The sequence below is a fragment of the Beta vulgaris genome, chromosome 2 (assembly GCF_026745355.1).
Source record: "Beta vulgaris subsp. vulgaris cultivar EL10 chromosome 2, EL10.2, whole genome shotgun sequence".
Lineage (NCBI taxonomy): Eukaryota > Viridiplantae > Streptophyta > Magnoliopsida > Caryophyllales > Amaranthaceae > Beta > Beta vulgaris.
This window is the reverse complement of record NC_079203.1, coordinates 43,158,929-43,180,744: the sequence shown is the minus strand read 5'-3', so window position 1 is coordinate 43,180,744 and position 21,816 is coordinate 43,158,929. Positions and strand designations below refer to the sequence as shown.

General features: G+C 34.2%; 2 protein-coding genes across 2 annotated transcripts; one reads left to right on the top strand and one right to left on the bottom strand.

The window, feature by feature from the left end:
• Positions 1 to 258: 258 nt before the first annotated feature.
• LOC104884217 (cucumisin) lies at positions 259 to 9,666 on the top strand. Its single transcript, XM_019247549.3, has 9 exons — positions 259 to 343; positions 4,500 to 4,600; positions 4,892 to 5,135; positions 6,567 to 7,080; positions 7,919 to 8,016; positions 8,135 to 8,356; positions 8,743 to 8,854; positions 8,954 to 9,167; positions 9,259 to 9,666. The coding sequence occupies exons 1-9, from the start codon at positions 270 to 272 to the stop codon at positions 9,510 to 9,512; spliced, it is 1,833 nt and encodes a 610-aa protein (XP_019103094.2). The 5' UTR covers positions 259 to 269; the 3' UTR covers positions 9,513 to 9,666.
• A 7,264-nt stretch (positions 9,667 to 16,930) lies between these two features.
• Positions 16,931 to 18,902, bottom strand: LOC125495005 (uncharacterized). The gene is made up of 2 exons (XM_048639139.2): positions 17,523 to 18,902; positions 16,931 to 17,208 (listed from the first exon to the last, which is right to left on the bottom strand). Exons 1-2 carry the CDS (start codon positions 18,625 to 18,627, stop codon positions 17,186 to 17,188), a joined length of 1,128 nt encoding a protein of 375 aa, XP_048495096.1. The 5' UTR covers positions 18,628 to 18,902; the 3' UTR covers positions 16,931 to 17,185.
• Positions 18,903 to 21,816: the final 2,914 nt, after the last annotated feature.

Genomic DNA, 21,816 nt, shown 5'->3' with positions numbered 1-21,816 from the left:
TAAAATCAGTTGCGAACAAAATAACTCAACAAAATCAGTAATTTCATAATATAAAAGGCACAAAACAAGTAGTTTATTTTCATCAATAAAAAAATTAGAAAAGTTGCTATATATGTTTTTTATAGTATATCTAATATCTGCTTCAATCCTATACATGCTCTTTCTGAAAGAATATTTCGGACTTCTTTCTCCACTCTCAAGCTTTTCTAATCCCATCTCTAACTATAATTTTTGAATTTATTTTATTTGTGTAGACTTATATTATATACATGGGTGATCGTATTAAGCACAACCTTCCAGCAAAAAGCCTTCATACTGAAATGTTAAGTCGTGTTCTTCATGGGTGAGTACTAGCTACTTTATGCAATAACTCTTGCTACGGTAATACTATACTACTACATACTCCCTCCGTTTCCTAAAGATCTCCCCTCTTTTCGTTTAGGTGCGTTTCCAAAATATCTTCCCTCTTTTACTTTATTCCTTATTTGGAATTTTTTTTCTCCTTTTTACCCTCTCATGTCCCTATCATATGGTCCACCATTACATTATTAATTCAATTTTACTCCCTTTCTCTCTCCTACTTTAACCCCTTTTTATTTGTTTATTTATCTTAACCACTCTCTCTCTTACTCTATCCACCCGACACCCCACACAAGTAGATCCTCCTTAGTATCTGTAAGAATAGTAACAAGGAAAATCTTTAGGAAACGGATGGACTAGTAGTAACCAGTAAGGTTGACAAACTAAGTTGCTAGCTCACAAAAATTTGATAAATTAAATTAATTAAAATACTTTTTGACAAAATATTATTCTCTAATGTACATCCTTGACTCCAAAAATTTTGAATTACTTGCCTTAATAAGTAGTTCTTTAATGAATACAACACTTCTATATATGGAAAAAAGATATACCCGAGCACCTACACTAACAACTTTTCTCTGTCCGTATTTTAACATAAAACTTAACGTAATACCCCACTTCCAACTCCCTCCTGAATCTCTATGCTAAAAGACAAGTGTTGTTGCATTAATTTTGGAGAGGAGGAAGTATAAAAGTAGTAAATCTTATTGCCAATGATCTCTAACAATTGAAACATTTATTATCATTTTGATTTCAAAAAAATTAGAAATGATTTTTGAGTCCGTTTTTGAAGAGACGGTCTCACGTTAGTGTTAACGTGAGACCGCTGATGTCATGCTGACATCATGCGCGTGCATCAAACCAACAGTAGAATTAGTCAAGCGCTTGCACCTATTAGTTATGCTAGCCTTAAATTGATTCTGGATGAATTAGTTAAGCGTTGAATTATATTAGTTAATCGCTGGAGTATATTAGTTAATCGCTGGAGTATATTAGTTAAACCCTGAAGTATATTAGTTAAGCGCTGAAGTATATTAGTTATATCATAAAAATCAAATTATAATGCATTTTATTGGCCATAACTTCAATATCACGCATAATTAATTATGTCTTTCTTAAAAAAACTAATGCACTAATTCTATCATAAACCCTCCAAAATAAACCCATCATGCTCTTCTTCAATAAGTCAGACAACAAAGAATTGCAACAAACTAAACTAGGGCAAAAATCACCATCTTTAACACACAAAAACACATTAGCAGCTTCAATCAAGAAACCCTTTTTCTTACAAACATTGATCACTATATCGGAGAAGAACAACCAAAATTGAGAAAGAAAACAAATATTGATGAATACTCAATTGAGAAGGTGACCAGTTGAAGAAACCCATAAGTTTAGTTGAATCAAAAAACTGATTATGATGAAGAACAGATTGAATAATATATGGGGTTAGCTATTTAGTGATGTTTGAAGAACCCATTAAAATTTCCCAGTTGTTGTGTTTGAGAAGTGTTGAAAATTCTTCAACATTTTCGCCATTGGGGAGATTCAAGGTGGCGAAATTGCAGGAGATAATCCAAGTTTTGTGCGTCTTCTGTGTAAAAAACAATAACAACTAAATACCCAAATATCATAACTATTTATCAGAAAACAGTAACTAATAGCCATAATCACAATTATCAACCATAAAACCATAAATGAAGGTCGAGACTAAGACTTGAAGGAATAACAGACTCGTCTCACGTTAGTGTTAACGTGAGACGGTCTTTTATAAGACTTTGCGATAATTTTTTTATCATATCAATAATAAATATATGATTTGCTAATATATCTATAAATATAAGATTGGTTTCTGAATATATCAATTAGGGGAATGAAAAACACTTCTTATATACGTTTTATTTCGTTCTTCCAACTTTGATTATTCTTGTCTCCCAAAAAATATTTCAAGTACGAAGCATAGAAGAGATTAGAGAGTGTAGATTTCAAAAATATTAGTTCCTTCGTTTTTTTTTTTATTAATTGAGATATCTTGTCATTTGGAAGTGTCGTTCTCTTTTCTATATATATAATTAATCTTGTTTAATTTCTTTAATTTATATTGTATATTGGTCCACCATCTTTCTATCTTTAGGCTTTATTTTCTTCACCTTATTCCACAAACTGATTATCTTTTCTTGTCTGTATAAGTCCTGACCATATTAGATGATAAAAAGTTCATATCAAACCTTCTTATTTCGCTTAGTAACAAATATCTTCTAACAATCAAATTTATGTTATCATACTTCGTGGAAATATTTTACGGAAATATTATCTATTTAATATACAATTTTAAAATCATTAATTATGATATTTATTTATTAATTATCTAAGAACAAAACTTTTTTAAACAATATTTCAACTATATGAAATAAACCATCAGTTTCCTAAATAAAACATCAGAGAGCAATTTATATAGATAGATTATTAGATACAAGGATACTATAAGGACACGACCAATTAACCAATTTAGAGATTGCTCGGGTTTGCCACTTTGCCTAGCTAATTACTCCCTCCGTTTCATTTTAATTGTTACACTTACACTTTTCATGCATGCTAATACAAAACTTTGACGATATATATTCCATAGTTTTGCATTTGGAAAAATTATGAAAAGTACATATTAATAAATTACATACTAAGACGAATCTAACAAGATCCCACATGACTATGTTTTTATTCACGTATAAATCACAAATGATGGTCCAAGGGCAATTTGGAGATAGTGTAAAATGTCAAAGTGTAACAATTAAAATGAAACGGAGGGAGTAATATGTAGATGTTGCATGCCTGTACTAGAAAAATATTTAAATGTATAGTAGTCAATAGTCAAGTGCGATATTCGAAACTATCTCATTCTACATCACGTTTCGATATGGAATAATATTGTTGGAGTCTTTTAAGAGTCCAGGGTGGCACGTGCCCCACCAAAAAAAACGAGTTCTTTTTACTTTTAACGTTAAGCAGATTTTACAATAGGTTAAAGTTGAAACGCGTGCAATAATTGCATACTCCCTCCGTTTCCTAAAGATATTCCTTGTTACTATTCCTACAGATACCAAGGAGGATCCACTTGTGTGGGGTGGGTAAAGTAGGAGAGAGAAAGGGGTTAAGATAAATAAACAAATAAAAAGGGGTTAAAGTAGGAGAGAAAAAGGGAGTAAAATTGAATTAATAATGTAATGGTAGACCATATGATAGGGACATGAGAGGGTAAAAAATGAAAAAAAATTCCAAATAAGGAATAAAGTAAAAGAGGGAAGATCTTTTGGAAACACACTTAAACGGAAAGAGGGAAGATCTTTAGGAAACAGAGGGAGTATACTGCAACTTGCTCCGGTGGTTCTCTCAGAGTCTCAGTAACATGTGCTTGCTGTTGCGGTGGGTTCGACTTTCCCTGCACACATTTTCGACTTTCTTTTTTTCTTTTCTTTCTTATTGGCTTAATACCTTTTGTTTTATTTTGTTTTGTTTTTTATTTTTCTTTTTTACTTATTGCTCTTTCTCTTCTCTATTTTTGCATTTTTTTTTCTTCTCCATTTTGGAGCTTCATTTCATATATTGAATAGTATCCATCTCTCTGAATTCTAGCTCTAATTTTAACCATTTTATTTTGTTTGCAATATAACGACTACTTTTCTTCCGTTAACAAATAAATACAACAATTTGACTTTGGACATTATTCAAATATATTAACTATGACCAAGATTTATTTACAAATATTTAAAAATAAATTTTACTATTTAAAATTTTGTTTTGATTTCTATTTACGTTTAATAAATTTATATCAGCTTCTTATAAACTTTAGTAACAAATCGAAGCAAAAGTTGCATCTGTTGATGAATGTGAAAGTCAATATGTTAACTAAAAATGAAGATAGTATTGAAAACTTAATATTATCTATTGAGGTTGTGAAAATTAAAGTGTTACATTGCTTTAAAATATGATATTATGATTTTTCTTTTGAACTTTGATGCCCCACCAAATTCGAAATCCTGAATACGCCCTTGGTTGGAGATCGACATCGTAGTCACTTCTTTGACGCAATTTTGATGATAACATTTTGAAACTAATGTATATGCATGAAACGATTATTTTAGTGTGCCGTCTCACAAGATCTCAGAACATCTACTCCATACTTACGAGAATTTCCATGGATGTGTTGCAAAACTAACCGAAGAGGAAGCAAGTACTATAGCTGGTATGTGACACGGCTATTACCTATTTCTTTTGCACTGTTTAATTATTAAGCTATTATAAAAATATATAATAATATATATAATCTATTACATTATTGGATTTGTCTCAATATAAATATATTTGGTTTTTAAAGTTGATAGTTATGTATCGGAAAATGTCAATCAAAGTTAAACGAGTAAGGATAAGGAGAAACAGAGTATTTAAGCTTGTCACTTTCGTAGCTAAATTTGAGGTTGTGTTTATTACGTGACACTATTATTGTTGATTTTATGGAAATGATGATGAATAATAGGCATGAATGGAGTGGTATCTGTATTTCCTAATGAGAAGAATTATCTTGCTACAACGAGGTCTTGGGATTTCATGGATTTTCCTTTGAATGTTAAAAGAAGCAACACCGAGAGCGACATTATCGTTGGAGTTATTGATAGTGGAATTTGGCCTGAATCTGAGAGCTTTCGTGATGATGGTTATGGTCCACCACCTGCCAAATGGAAGGGTCGATGTCAATCTTCACACAATTTTACATGTAACAAGTATGATTCATATATCTCCATTAAATTTTTGTATGTAACCAATTAATACTAACATGTTTAAGGTAATATTTATATTCTACAACAATTGTTTTCTTAACTAATTACAAGAGTTATCTATATACATATATTAAAAGACGTTTCTAAACAAGGAATGGGATCATGTGACGCTCTCCTGAAGGGAATTTTAGTTCATGTAATCATGTACAATAAAAAAAATAAAAATTACATTGTAGAGGTTTTGCATGAACTCAAGTTCATATACTAAAGTTTTAACCACTAGATCAAGTTGTATTTAGGGTCCGTTTGATTCAACTTATTTTGTCTTATCTTATCTGAACTTATCTGATTTGATATGATCTTATATTATCTTATCTTATTTTTTCTGAAATGAGTGAAGATAAGTTAAGATCTTATCTTATCTGATTTAATCTGATCTTATATTATCTTATAATATTAAAATTTTTAAATAATTTAAAATAAGTTAAATAAAATAGGGCCTTAGTGTTATCCTTTTAAAGTGCAATATTAATGAATCAAAAAATTTCTTATCCGAGCCATACCCGAGCCTCATAACTAGTACCATTTCTAAAAAGGGTTCCTTTAAGTATTAGATTAACATTTATTTTAATAACATTTATTTTAATACATATCTTTAAATTAACAAATCTTAATAATTTGTCTAAATATGTAATAAATATATAATACTTCATTCGTTCTTTAAAGGATGCTACATTAGCATAGTAACCAGTTACACTATTCATCTACCAACGTTATTTCATGTTCTTTCACCAACAAAAAAGAAAAAAACATAAACAAGTAAGATCTTATTTGATTAATCTCAATATATACTTTCATATATCAATTTTTCTTTTTACAATTTTTACTTGTACAAAATTAAAATTATTTAGGATCAAAGTATGAAATAAATAGTGTATACTATGAAAACATTGCATCGTTTAAAGATAGGAGTGTTAAAATAAAGAGGACAAAAAATATAGTAGCAAAAGGAAGCTTAAAACAATTGAAAACAACTCACTGGATACCTTTTCATTGAATAAAAAATGACAGCAAACTTGCCCATTATATAGGCTACATACTAATATAAGCTACAAAAACAACGTGAATTCCTAAACATAAGCAACTAACTAGGAATTAGGATAGTGGTGTCAGTGATCCACTACATGCTTAGCACAACCCACTGGCCACTACTAGTAACAAACTAATTTGACCAAGTGATAACAACTAATCCTAATTTCTAGGAACCTATAAACAATACTAACAGAAGTTTAACATTGAAAGACTCATTTCTCAACAAGGAGGAAGTAGGTCCAAATTATCCTACGAATTTCTTATAATTTCGAGTGAGTAAAACTTAGATGTAGAGAGAAATTATAACACCATTGACATTGGTTCATGATTGCATGCACGCAGCAAGATAATTGGTGCGCAGTACTTTCGAGCAGATGGAAATTTTAGCGATGGTGACATAGCATCACCAAGAGACACAGATGGGCATGGAACACATTGTGCCTCCACCGCAGCCGGAGAAGTGGTGGAAATGGCCAGCTTACTATGCCTGGGCCAAGGAACTGCTCGAGGTGGCGTACCGTCGGCTAGAATCGCTGTGTACAAGTCGTGTTGGTCCGATGGTTGTCATGGTGCTGATATCATGGCAGCGTTTGATGCAGCTATATCAGATGGAGTGGACCTCATATCAGTTTCACTTAGTGTACGTCGAGCTCAGGAATATTTTACGAATCCAATTGCTATAGGAGCTTTTCATGCAATGAAAAATGGAATCTTCACTTCTGTTGCTGCTGGAAATTCTGGTCCAGGCCTTGAAACTCTTGATAATTTTGCACCATGGTTGATCTCCGTAGGAGCTAGTACTATGGATCGTCAGTTTACCACCAAGGTGCAACTTGGTAATGGCATGGTATTTGAGGTGAGTCATATATTCTCATGATATTTAAGTGCAAAACAATTTAACACAGATAAACCATACTATTAATAAGTGCAAGGATGATGAGCTAGCTCATGTGGTAGAGCACTCCCCTCTGATTCTTGAGGTCAGGGGTTCGATCAATCGATCCTTACCCCCAGCATAATGTTAGGGTATTTCCTTAGCATACTTTGCATGCTTTACCAGCCAATGTGCTGGTAGTTCCTACAAGGCTAATAGCCTTGGTAGGGATTAGCCCTTGAGCTGACTTAATTTCCCAATCAAAAAAAAAAAAATACTATTAATAAGTGCACATTAGATATCACCAAGTACACGAGAACATGATGTGCAATTTTGTATCACTCCCAATTATTTGTACCATTACCTGTACTATCAATCTTATTAGCTGATATCAATTATTCTTTGCCTCATTTATTTTTAGAGTGTTTAAATCTAATGAATGGACCAGTAATATTGACTAGTATATATAATAATATTAAAAAGTAAGATAGAAGAACTAGAGACCATAATACATGCACTAAAATAGGTATATAGTATGATCATAATAATATAATATGATTATAATAACATACAAGTGTATATAATAATATGTCCCGTCAAAATACATGCAATGATGTCATAAGAATATTAACCAAGACCATATTACACATTATGCTTCCTTTTGTATATTCTAACTAGGAAAAACAAACAAGTTATAGAAATGTACAAAGATCACTATTAAACAAAGCTATGAAAATGGATAGATTTAGGATAGAGCATTTCAATATTCTATTGTGCTTTATTTGTTATATTTATTTATTATAAATTTCCTTTCATTCAGGGAACTTCATTAAATACTTTTGATCTCCAAAACAAGGCTTTCCCCCTAATTTATGGAGGAGATGCCCCGGACAGATCCTCATCGTCTGAAATTTCCCGGTAAATGAAACACTTAACATGCATGTGGAAGTACTACTATTAGTAAGAGTAGTTGTCGCTTGGATTTATGCAATTAGTAGATGCTGATGGAGTAATATATTTGTCACAAAATTTGCAGGTTTTGTCGACAAGGAACCTTAAACAGTACATTAGTGAAAGGCAAGATTGTCTTATGTGATTCTATATTTGGCTCAGTGGAGCCCTTCCTTGATGGGGCAGCAGGGGTAATAATGCAGGATTTACAACCACATGATGTGGCTCATAAATTTCCTCTCCCTGCATCTTATATTCATGTCGATGATGCAGCTCGTGTTCTCTCTTACACTAGAAACTTAACAAGGTATGTACTGATTTTATCGTATGGTACATAATTAAGGCATATCTGGATATTCTAGTATCGATGGCCTTCTACAGGTGCCTACTGCCTAGCTAGAATAATCTTTTGCTAAGGTACCTGTAGGTTTAACTCAGTTCAACTTGTCTAGACCAACTTAGATCCATTATATATTGTTTCTCGCCATCCGGTCTGTCTAGCATAAGAGGAGTGTTTTCTCGTCAGCGAAGCATGGATAGACCGACTGTAAAAACACTAGTCTACATAGGAGACGAGTCGTGACTCGTGACATAATTTTGGCAATGGCTTGGGGGGTTGCTAGTTTTTGCTACTGATTAAGGTAAGTTGAGATTCTAATGATAATAAACAATTTTTGTTTTTGATGTATGTAGTACCCCATATGAAACTATACTAAAAAGTGTTCAAGTGAAGGATACATCAGCCCCTTTTGTAGCCTCATTTTCCTCAAGGGGTCCTTCGCCAGTCTCACCAGGTATCCTCAAGGTAAGAGCTATATGTTCAACCACTATATAGCTCTAATATTAACAACAGATATGTAGCTAATACCAAGTCACAAACCTGCATTTGTTTTTTTTTTCCCAGCCGGATTTGGTTGCCCCAGGAGTAAACATTCTAGCAGCATGGTCACCAGTTGCGCCGATTACCGGATCAGCTCTTGATCGAAGGTCTGTGTCATATAATATGATATATGGGACATCCATGGCATGCCCACATGTCAGTGCAATAGCTGCTTATGTTAAATCTTTTCACCTTGATTGGTCAGAAGCTGCCATTAGATCTGCTCTCATGACTACTGGTATATGTTTTTTACAATTATTTTCTTTGACAAAAATTCTTTCTGACTTTTCTAATTCATCATGTACATTACTTTCTTGTTAATTGGACAGCCTCACCAATGAGCAGAGCTTCAAATGAAGATGGTGAATTAGCATATGGTTCAGGCCACCTCAATCCATTGAAGGCCGTACACCCGGGCCTTGTATATGACGCCAAAGTGGGTGACTATCTAAAGTTCTTGTGCAGTCAAGGCCTCAATGCGAGTGTTATAAGAGTACTGGATTATGAATTTAGCCATTGCCAAGAAAGTAACACAAATTGGGATCTTAATTACCCGTCGATTGCGCTCCCTACAAGCTTATGATAGAATATGCGGCGCATACGAAAGTTTTGATGGACCCGAATAATATCATAAAATTGTATTTTCATTTATAATTAATAGTACATGTATGTTTGTGAGAGCTCATGTCTCTCATTCACCTTGGTAGAACCCTTTGTTTCTACCTTTCCTAATATCTTGTGTGGAGCTCACTTGTTTGACTCTCCTTCTCATTTGAGCTCATCTTGCTCACTCTCATTTGAGCTCATTTTGTAACTCATACACATACAACATATTTATAGTTGTTGTACCTTAGTTTCTAGATTTTTCTAGACCTTGATATTTCTAACACACATCAAATATTCTAAACTTAGATTTTTTTACATAGATATTTTACAAGATTTTTCTAGACAATTTAAGACATGCATATAAGATTTTTCTTTACATTACATGACCTATCTAGAATTTTCTAGATTAACTTTCATCACTCCCCTTAATCTTGAAAATTCTTGTACTTCAAATTATTCTTCCATTGATGCCCTTGTCATCAACAATCTCCGATCTTGATTTTTCTTTTTGTCTTTGTGTTGGTACTCTTGTTACCAACCATCCTACCTTTATTTCTTAGCTTCATCACATTTTCTTCATCTTTATAGTTTTGTGTTGGTAGTTTGGTACCCATGTTACCAACTCATTCCCCCTAATCTGAACTTTTTCATTTTTCTTCTTCACATATCTTTATCCAATATCATTCTTTTATTGATGCTCATGTCACCAATCATCCATGCTAATGCCCATGTCATTAGCAAATTCCAAAATCTTTCTCTTGTTTTTTTTATCTTCTTTTTCTTTTCATTTTGTTTTTTTTTTCAACTATTGGTGCTCTTGATAGAATTTGTGGGGCGCATACGGAAGTTGTAATGGACCTCAATGATATAACAAAATTGTATTTTCATCGATATTAATGGTACAATTGTGTTTGTGAGAGCTCATGTCTCTCATTCACCTTGGTAGAACCCTTTGTTTCTACCTTTCCTAATATCTTGTGTGGAGCTCACTTGTTTGACTCTCCTTCTCATTTGAGCTCATCTTGCTCACTCTCATTTGAGCTCATCTTGCTCACTCTCATTTGAGCTCATTTTGTAACTCATACACATACAACATATTTATAGTTGTTGTACCTTAGTTTCTAGATTTTTCTAGACCTTGATATTTCTAACACACACTCAAATATTCTAAACTTAGATTTTTTTACATAGATATTTTACAAGATTTTTCTAGACAATTTAAGACATGCATATAAGATTTTTCTTTACATTACATGACCTATCTAGAATTTTCTAGATTAACTTTCATCACTCCCCTTAATCTTGAAAATTCTTGTACTTCAAATTATTCTTCCATTGATGCCCTTGTCATCAACAATCTCCGATCTTGATTTTTCTTTTTGTCTTTGTGTTGGTACTCTTGTTACCAACCATCCTACCTTTATTTCTTAGCTTCATCACATTTTATTCATCTTTATTGTTTTGTGTTGGTAGTTTGGTACCCATGTTACCAACTCATTCCCCCTAATCTGAACTTTTTCATTTTTCTTCTTCACATATCTTTATCCAATATCATTCTTTTATTGATGCTCATGTCACCAATCATCCATGCTAATGCCCATGTCATTAGCAAATTCCAAAATCTTTCTCTTGTTTTTTTTTTCTTCTTTTTCTTTTCATTTTGTTTTTTTTTTCAACTATTGGTGCTCTTGTCACCAGTATCCTCCCTTTTTTTTTCATTCTTTCCTTTTCTTCCAATGTTAATTTCATTTGTTGATGTTCATGTCATCAACCTCCCCCATCATTTTTTTTTTGTTAGTGCTCATGTCACTAACTAAACTATTTCTCGATTCTTTTTAATCTTTCCTTCACATACCTTTTCATTTTTAATTTCTCCTCAAGCTTTTATGCTTAATGCATCTTCACAGTTTTTTTTTAATCCTTCACCTTTAATTTAAATTCTTCCACATATTTTAAACTTACCTCAACTTCTTTTATCTTGCTTCAACCTAACTTGATAATTTGTATCTTCTATCTTCTTGTTGCTACTCGGATGTTGGCGTTATCACGTTCCGGCTCTGATACCATGATAGAATATGCGGCGCATACGAAAGTTTTGATGGACCCGAATAATATCATAAAATTGTATTTTCATTTATAATTAATAGTACATGTGTGTTTGTGAGAGCTCATGTCTCTCATTCACCTTGGTAGAACCCTTTGTTTCTACCTTTCCTAATATCTTGTGTGGAGCTCACTTGTTTGACTCTCCTTCTCATTTGAGCTCATCTTGCTCACTCTCATTTGAGCTCATTTTGTAACTCATACACATACAACATATTTATAGTTGTTGTACCTTAGTTTCTAGATTTTTCTAGACCTTGATATTTCTAACACACACTCAAATATTCTAAACTTAGATTTTTTTACATAGATATTTTACAAGATTTTTTCTAGACAATTTAAGACATGCATATAAGATTTTTCTTTACATTACATGACCTATCTAGAATTTTCTAGATTAACTTTCATCACTCCCCCTTAATCTTGAAAATTCTTGTACTTCAAATTATTCTTCCATTGATGCCCTTGTCATCAACAATCTCCGATCTTGATTTTTTTTTTGTCTTTGTGTTGGTACTCTTGTTACCAACCATCCTACCTTTATTTCTTAGCTTCATCACATTTTCTTCATCTTTATTGTTTTGTGTTGGTAGTTTGGTACCCATGTTACCAACTCATTCCCCCTAATCTGAACTTTTTCATTTTTCTTCTTCACATATCTTTATCCAATATCATTCTTTTATTGATGCTCATGTCACCAATCATCCATGCTAATGCCCATGTCATTAGCAAATTCCAAAATCTTTCTCTTGTTTTTTTTTTTTCTTTTTCTTTTCATTTTGTTTTTTTTTTCAACTATTGGTGCTCTTGATAGAATTTGTGGGGCGCATACGGAAGTTGTAATGGACCTCAATGATATAACAAAATTGTATTTTCATCGATATTAATGGTACAATTGTGTTTGTGAGAGCTCATGTCTCTCATTCACCTTGGTAGAACCCTTTGTTTCTACCTTTCCTAATATCTTGTGTGGAGCTCACTTGTTTGACTCTCCTTCTCATTTGAGCTCATCTTGCTCACTCTCATTTGAGCTCATTTTGTAACTCATACACATACAACATATTTATAGTTGTTGTACCTTAGTTTCTAGATTTTTCTAGACCTTGATATTTCTAACACACACTCAAATATTCTAAACTTAGATTTTTTTACATAGATATTTTACAAGATTTTTCTAGACAATTTAAGACATGCATATAAGATTTTTCTTTACATTACATGACCTATCTAGAATTTTCTAGATTAACTTTCATCACTCCCCTTAATCTTGAAAATTCTTGTACTTCAAATTATTCTTCCATTGATGCCCTTGTCATCAACAATCTCCGATCTTGATTTTTCTTTTTGTCTTTGTGTTGGTACTCTTGTTACCAACCATCCTACCTTTATTTCTTAGCTTCATCACATTTTCTTCATCTTTATTGTTTTGTGTTGGTAGTTTGGTACCCATGTTACCAACTCATTCCCCCTAATCTGAACTTTTTCATTTTTCTTCTTCACATATCTTTATCCAATATCATTCTTTTATTGATGCTCATGTCACCAATCATCCATGCTAATGCCCATGTCATTAGCAAATTCCAAAATCTTTCTCTTGTTTTTTTTTTCTTCTTTTTCTTTTCATTTTGTTTTTTTTTTTTCAACTATTGGTGCTCTTGTCACCAGTATCCTCCCTTTTTTTTTCATTCTTTCCTTTTCTTCCAATGTTAATTTCATTTGTTGATGTTCATGTCATCAACCTCCCCATCATTTTTTTTTTGTTAGTGCTCATGTCACTAACTAAACTATTTCTCGATTCTTTTTAATCTTTCCTTCACATACCTTTTCATTTTTAATTTCTCCTCAAGCTTTTATGCTTAATGCATCTTCACAGTTTTTTTTTAATCCTTCACCTTTAATTTAAATTCTTCCACATATTTTAAACTTACCTCAACTTCTTTTATCTTGCTTCAACCTAACTTGATAATTTGTATCTTCTATCTTCTTGTTGCTACTCTGGATGTTGGCGTTATCACGTTCCGGCTCTGATACCATGATAGAATATGCGGCGCATACGAAAGTTTTGATGGACCGAATAATATCATAAAATTGTATTTTCATTTATAATTAATAGTACATGTGTGTTTGTGAGAGCTCATGTCTCTCATTCACCTTGGTAGAACCCTTTGTTTCTACCTTTCCTAATATCTTGTGTAGAGAAAAATAGAGTGAAGAGAGATGAAATCAGCTAGGTATATTGCTGTGTAGAGAAAGATATGGATATGATAGGTAGGTAGCTCTTATGGCGGCTCCTCCTTCTATATTGAATGTGTTTGTTGCCTTAACAAACTCAGTACAGCAGCCTTTATATATTAGGCAATAATTAGGGCAGCAATCCCTAGAGAGATACGCACATGACATGACAAACAGCATGTGCTACTAGACACCTAAGCTTACTACATCATGTGCAGCTCACATGTCTATTACATCACATATTACATTCATTTACACTCCCTCTCAAGATGAGAGTGTGAAGAGTCTTTCACTCCCATCTTGCCTAATAGACGCCTGTGTTGAGAGACAGGTAAGGCTTTGGTGAGAACATCTGCAATTTGTTCTGAAGATGGCACATAGGAAGGTTGTATGATGCCTTGATTTATTTTCTCTCGAATGAAGTGGCAGTCTATTTCAATGTGCTTCGTTCTTTCGTGATAGACAGGATTAGCTGCTATAGAAAGTGCTGCCTGATTGTCACACTTCAAAGCTGCAGCATTGAGCTTCTTAACCCCTAGATCCTTAAGGAGAGAAATGAGCCAAGTCACCTCACAGGTTGTAAGAGCCATTGCTCTATATTCAGCTTCTGCTGAGGACCTTGCCACCACACTTTGTTTTATACTTTTCCAAGATATAGGTGAAGTGCCAAGAAGAACACAATAACCAGTAGTGGATCTCCTGGAATATGGACAGGAAGCCCAATCTGAGTCACAATAGGCAGTAAGGTGGGCTGAAGTATTACTTGCCAACAAGATACCTTGAGCAGGAGCTTGTTTAATGTATCTGAGTACTCTACGAGCTGCTTGCATATGAACAGACGTTGGAGCTTGCATAAATTGGCTAAGCAATTGAACAGAGAAGGTAATGTCAGGCCTTGAGAGAGTAAGATAGATTAGTTGACCTACTAGTCTTCTGTATCCCTCAGGATTAGGTAGAGCAGTGCCTTTGTGAGGTTCCAGCTTGAGATGAGCATCTAAAGGCAATTTGAGAGCCTTTTGCTTGTCAACTCCATATTCCCTAAGCAGATCAAGAGCATATTTTCTTTGTGAGATGAAAATACCTTGAGAGGTAGTTGTAAATTCCATGCCTAGAAAGTAGCTTAAGGTTCCTAGATCCTTCATGTGAAATGAGGCACTAAGGAACTTTTTTATCTTGTCAATATCACACGTGCTGTTGCCAGTGATGATTAAATCATCAACATATATCAAGATAGCTGTAAAATTGCCATTTTGCTCTTGAACAAATAAAGAGTGATCTGCATGAGATTGTATGTAGCCAAAAGAGAGTAACACACTAGACAGTTTAGCAAACCACTGTCTAGGTGCTTGTTTCAAGCCATATAGAGCTTTCTTAAGTCTACACACCTGTGTTCCTTGCTCCCTCTGTCTTACATATTCATCAGAGAGGTTGTAACCAGGTGGGATATGCATAAAGATTTCTTCTTGTAAGTCTCCATGAAGGAAAGCATTTTGTACATCCATTTGACAAGTTTCCCACTTGTTCATAGCTGCTACAGCTAGAAGAGCTCTAATGGTGCTCATCTTGGCTACAGGTGCATAGGTTTCAGTATATTCTACACCTTTCTTTTGGTGACAACCTTGTATAACCAACCTTGCCTTCTTTCTCTCTATTGTGCCATCAGCCTTATACTTAGTTTTGTACACCCATCTACATCCTATGGCCTTCCTGCCAGGTGGAAGGTTGGTGATCCCCCAAGTTTCATTCCTCTCCAAGGCTTCAAGTTCTTGTTCCATGGCTATCACCCAACCAGGTTGTGTAACTGCTTCATGATAAGTCTTAGGTTCCTCTGTTTCAGCTATTCTTCTCACCATGTTGACAAAGTGTTCTCCAACACTAGTTGTTACAACTTGTGATGCTTCAACAGCTTGGTCACTGGTAGGTTTGTTTTGTGGTTTAGTAACAAAATCATCAAGCCAGAGAGGTGGTTTAGAGACTCTTGTAGACTTTCTTAGAGGTTTAGGTGAGGAAATTTGTGGTTGAGTAGGTGTAGGTGGAGATTGTGGTGAAAGAGTAATGGGTTCATTAGGTTCATCATGAGTGATAGGATGAGAATGAGAGTAATCTGTGTTTGTCACATCAGAGTCTACATCAACTGGTGATTGGTTAGGAAGAGTGATAGGTATGGGATTCATGAATTTTGTATGCTGTGAGTCTAGCATAGGAAAGATGTGTTCATAGAAGTGCACATCTCTTGATACAAATTCCTTCTTAGTGAGAAGATTTTGAAGTTTGTAACCCTTTTGAGTAGTAGGGTATCCAAGGAAAAGACATGGGACAGCTTTTGTATCAAATTTGTCTCTCTTTCTCTCTGGGTTGTAAGCCATAGCAAGACAACCAAAACTCTTCAAGTGAGAATAATCTGGTTCTTGTCCAAACATTTTCTTATAAGGTGTTTTATGTTTCAAAACAGATGAAGGCAATCTGTTTATGATGTGGGCTGCTGTAATTACACAATCACCCCAGTAAGCCAGGGACAAGCCTGCTCCAAATCTCAAGGCCCTGCTTATTTCAAGTAGGTGCCTGTGCTTCCTTTCTACCACTCCATTTTGCTGTGGTCTGTCAACACAGCTGGTTTGATGCACTATACCTTGATCTGTAAACCAAGATACACAACCTTGATCCTTGAATTCCAAGGCATTATCAGATCTAATGATCTTGATACTCCTGTCAAACTGAGTTTTAGCATACACACAGAAATTTTTAATAGTAGTTAATGAGTCTGACTTGTTCTTTAGTAACTGAACCCAAGTAGCTCTTGTAAAATCATCTACTATGGTTAAGAAAAACCTGTATTTCTCTTTATAAGGAACCCTATAGGGTCCCCATATATCTATGTGAATTAGATCAAAAGGGCCTGCCACTGAGGTATTGCTCAAGGGAAATGGGAGTTTTGTGAATTTAGCCATAGGGCAGGATAGGCAAATCTCATTTTTTGATTCTTTTATATGTTCTTTCAACCATGGTATATGTTTCAATTTGCTTGAAGAAGCATGGCCAAGTCTTATATGCCACAAGGAATAATCAAGGGTTTTTGCATTGCAAACATTAGAAACATTACACACTTTGTTAGCCAAAGTACATTTAGGATCAACAACAAGTTTCTCACAACTGTGAGTTACATTCACATTACTACAGTGACTACTGTTAGCCTTAGGTATTTTAGAAACATAAGCTGGTTGAATGTAGGTGGATTTCAAACTGGTTCTTGAGTCTTGGATGGTGAAGGGTTGATTTTGTAGATAATAGAGTCCCCCAGTGGCAGTTCCTATGTCCTTAATTCTCTGTGTTGTGCAATCCTGCAACACACAATAATCTTTATGAAACATCACAAAGCAATTGTTTTGGTCACATAATTTTTGCACAGATAGAAGGTTTTGTTTAAATTCAGGCACAAACAAAACTTCTTTAAGCTCAATTCCATTTTCAAGCAAGACTTTTCCCATGTGTGTCACATAGGCAATTCCTCCATTAGGAAGATTTATCTTAGGTTTATGCAATAGCTGCTTCACATTATGCAGCTTTTCAAGTTTTGCCACCATATGATCTGATGCCCCTGAATCTATGATCCAGGCATCACTCATATTTTTTACAAAGTGACAGTAGATCATACCTGCAAAATGCTCATCTATTTCATCATCAGTATCATCAGGTTTCTGCTTACTGGCCAGATTACTTGAACTGGGACCTAGCTTCATCATTTCTTTCAGTTGTTGAGCAATGGCAGTGGCAAGGTCAGCATTACCTCCACTCATCTGGGCACTATAACCACTCTTCTTCTTGTAGTGCTGACCACTGGCATTGTAGCTTTGATTCTTCCCTTTTCCATAGTTACTTCTACTCTCCTGTGTGCCATCAAATTGCTTGTTTCCTTGTTTGTTCTTGTTGTGATTGATAGGAAAACCTATCTTAAACCAACACTTATCAGCAGTGTGGTTGTTCTTTTTGCACACAGTACAGTAAGTTTTATTTTCATTCTTACTGTATAGAGCTACACTGGTGACTTCTTCCTTTTCATTCCTTGTACTCTCACTCTGACATTCTTCTTGCTGAACCATAGACACAGCACCTTCTACAGTAGGTAGAGTACTCATAAGCAGAATGTGACTCTTCAAGGACCCATATGCAAGGTCTAAACCATTAAGGAACTGAAACAATTTTTGTTCTTCCTTCTGTTGGTCAATAGCTTCTATGTATGCAGTCACTTCAGGTGTTACACTTGTAATTGCTGGGTAGTCGTTCATAGACTCTATTTCTTCCCAAAGCACTCTTAGATCTGTGTAGTACTCAGACACAGGTCTTTCATTTTGTTTCACTTCATATGTGAGTTTGTTCAGTCTATATTTTCTGCTCCCATTGCTCACAGTAAACCTGTGTTTAAGACTCAACCATATTTCCTTGGAAGATTTCATGTACATGACAGACCTTCTTATGGACTCTGTCATGTTATTGAGGAGCCAAGCTGTAACCATACTGTTACAGGCCTCCCAGGCTTCTTTCAGAACAGGATCTGAGCTAGACTTTGTTAAAGCTCCAGTAACAAAGCCTAGTTTTCTCTTGGTAGCAAGAGATATTTCCATGGATCTTTTCCATGGTCTGTAATCAGCAGCCCCTGTCAACTGACAGTCCACCTTCAAGGTGTTTGGACCATCAGAAGGGTGAAGATACAGAGGGTTGTTTGGTTCTATGGTGGTTTTTGAAGTTTCTTTATCAGGCATAATGCAAGAAAAGAAGCTTAAATGAAGAAAGACTTAATCTTTGCAGAAGAAGAAGACACTTCTAACTCAGGTAACTTAGCTAAGAACTAGGAAACCAGATTTAAGTATTTTCTACACAATATTAAAGCAATGAAATTTAGCAGATTCCACTTACCTCTCGTAGCTCTGATACCATGTAGAGAAAAATAGAGTGAAGAGAGATGAAATCTGCTAGGTATATTGCTGTGTAGAGAAAGATATGGATATGATAGGTAGGTAGCTCTTATGGCGGCTCCTCCTTCTATATTGAATGTGTTTGTTGCCTTAACAAACTCAGTACAGCAGCCTTTATATATTAGGCAATAATTAGGGCAGCAATCCCTAGAGAGATACGCACATGACATGACAAACAGCATGTGCTACTAGACACCTAAGCTTACTACATCATGTGCAGCTCACATGTCTATTACATCACATATTACATTCATTTACATCTTGTGTGGAGCTCACTTGTTTGACTCTCCTTCTCATTTGAGCTCATCTTGCTCACTCTCATTTGAGCTCATTTTGTAACTCATACACATACAACATATTTATAGTTGTTGTACCTTAGTTTCTAGATTTTTCTAGACCTTGATATTTCTAACACACACTCAAATATTCTAAACTTAGATTTTTTTACATAGATATTTTACAAGATTTTTCTAGACAATTTAAGACATGCATATAAGATTTTTCTTTACATTACATGACCTATCTAGAATTTTCTAGATTAACTTTCATCAGCTTAGGCCCTTTCGATACCGTGTTTACTAGGACAGTCACAAATGTTGGTTCAGAAAATTCTACTTACAAGGCTGTAGTAACTACACCACAAGGGCAAGCATTGGCCATAAAAGTGCAACCATCTATTTTGTCATTCAACTCTGTTGGACAGAAATTGTCATTCACCGTGAGAGTTTATGGGAATATTGGCATGAGAGCCTTAATGTCAGCTTCTTTGGTGTGGGATGATGGTCGACATCAAGTTCGAAGCCCTATTGTTGTGTTTAATCTGTCTTAGCAAAGGCAAAGATTTGTCTATGAAGTATGATGGGGCATTGTTAATTTGTTATACACTATTATTATCAAAATAATGTGCTGAACAGTTCCTATATGGCTATATGTGAGCACTGAATTGGCCTGGTTTTATTTTATAATTTAAGAAAATATGCGAACATTGTAGTTTATGTATGATTTTACATATTAAATTAATCTATTCTATTTATCGAAAAGGGGTTTGTCATTTGTCTTCTACAAAATTGTGTCATTGACATACGATCTTAGGTCATTACTAGCCTACTAATATCGAACAAAACCTAACTAAATTAGTAAACTAAGTAATGTGTTAAGGATCAAGAAATATTGATATTAATTAAACAATAAGCTAAGTTGGAATGAAGTTAGTAAGTCGATAACCAACTACAACTTACAAAACTAAGTTAAATATCAAAGATAAACAAGATTAAGAGATGGACTGAACACCAACTAGCTAATCATGAAATATACATAAGAATATTAAATATAGAGAGAATACATGAATTAACTATTGACTGAACACACAACTGTAACTCCCAACCTACTTTCATAGGTGGATATATTTATTAAATTATCAAAGACATTAAATAAGAACTCTTGTCCATCACACATCTCAAGGTTCAAACAAGAATCATATTGGCTAGTCGGTTGGAGGTTTGCCTTCCACCCATACAACACGTCAACTCAAATGCGGTTCTAATACCAAAGAAGACACCCAAAATACTCTCTCAAGAGAGTAGTCACAAAGGAATGTAACTTTTTAAGGAATCACGAGCTAAGAGTTCCAAATGACAAAAGTCCACTGCGATTGTTCATACTGCAAGATGCAAAAATCTCGCATATGATTGTTAATTATCTAGATCGTGATATTATTACGCTCCTCCATCGCTTTCAATAGGTATCATATTCCCTTTATTACATATTGTGTTCCTCTAAGAAGTTACAATGTCTTCTCAGTTATCGTTACTACAATCAAGCGATTGTCAATTACATCTAGCAAAGTTATGACGTAGTCAACAAAAAACAAAAGCCTCCATAGCAAGCACTTCCTCTGTAATTTTCTTGTTTTAACTTTATATGGTTTATAAAAGCGAATAAAGCTCAGTTTACTAGTGTCCGTGTTTTTTGTTCATTGTCTAATCTTAGTTTACCGCCTCCTCTCCTCTCTCTCTCTTCATTTCACTTTTTAGCTTAATTTTCTTAACCTCAACTAGACTAATTCCGACCCTTTTGCCTTCGTTTTAGGAAAATCATCTTCTTAAATGTTTCTTTTATTTTTTTCTCTCCATCTATGAGAGTTTTTCTCCCTCTCTTTGGTAAAGTGCTTCTCATCTTTAATGTATGAGTTTTTCTTTTGTTTTCATGGTGTCAATAATTTGGAAGATCATGTGGATAAGGATTTGGATTTTTACAGCAATTTGTCACTGGAAACAATTATATAACATAACTTATTCTTGGAAAGATGCAAATACATTTAAATTCACTATTCGAATCAAGCTTGAAGTGGTGGAGTTGGACCTAGGCTCGAATATGCTTGAAAAAAATCGATTTCATTGGTAAAATTGTTGTAATTTGCTAAATTTATATATTTCAAATCTTAATTATCATTGTATGTGTCGTATGATTTATTATTAATTATATATTTTTTCCATTAAAAAAAAAGTTCACAATTTTGTTATTTTCACATTATACTTGATCTGACCTTAATTTAATTTTTTCATTTTAATGCTACCATTTTTTATGATATTATTTGGCACGACTTTCTTATAAATAATGCTTAGTTGTTTTATGTCTTACCTACTTGTTTTTCACCAAAAACTAGCAAAATTACGAATTTTTTCACCAATTATCCTCGAGAAAGGAAGTGAAGCGATGACAACTGAGAATTTGCCGTGTTCAAGTCTATACTGACCCAATTATAATGGATGCCTCATGGAGGAGGGAGAAAGAGAGGGCGGGTTCCTGTCAAAGAAAAACATAAGCTCAAATGATTTTGATAGAGGAAACTAATATGTTGTGTTCAAGTGTATGCTTACCTTTGTCTTTAATGATCCTCCATGGGACCATGGATGATGATGATCAAGCCTTCCAACCAAATTCCTTATCATCAGCTCGAATGAATTTTTAGGGTTT

What these genes read in the sequence shown, in the direction of transcription:
- LOC125495005 (XM_048639139.2), bottom strand. Translation starts at nt 18,627, where the DNA reads ATGCCTGATAAAGAAACTTCAAAAACCACCATAGAACCAAACAACCCT. An exon ending in AATAGATGAGCATTTTGCAG is followed by an intron (nt 17,209 to 17,522) that starts GTATGATCTACT and finishes TGTGTGTTGCAG; the next exon opens with GATTGCACAACACAGAGAAT.
- LOC104884217 (XM_019247549.3), top strand. Translation starts at nt 270, where the DNA reads ATGGGTGATCGTATTAAGCACAACCTTCCAGCAAAAAGCCTTCATACT. An exon ending in CACAATTTTACATGTAACAA is followed by an intron (nt 5,136 to 6,566) that starts GTATGATTCATA and finishes GCATGCACGCAG; the next exon opens with CAAGATAATTGGTGCGCAGT. An exon ending in TCTCACCAGGTATCCTCAAG is followed by an intron (nt 8,855 to 8,953) that starts GTAAGAGCTATA and finishes TTTTTTTCCCAG; the next exon opens with CCGGATTTGGTTGCCCCAGG.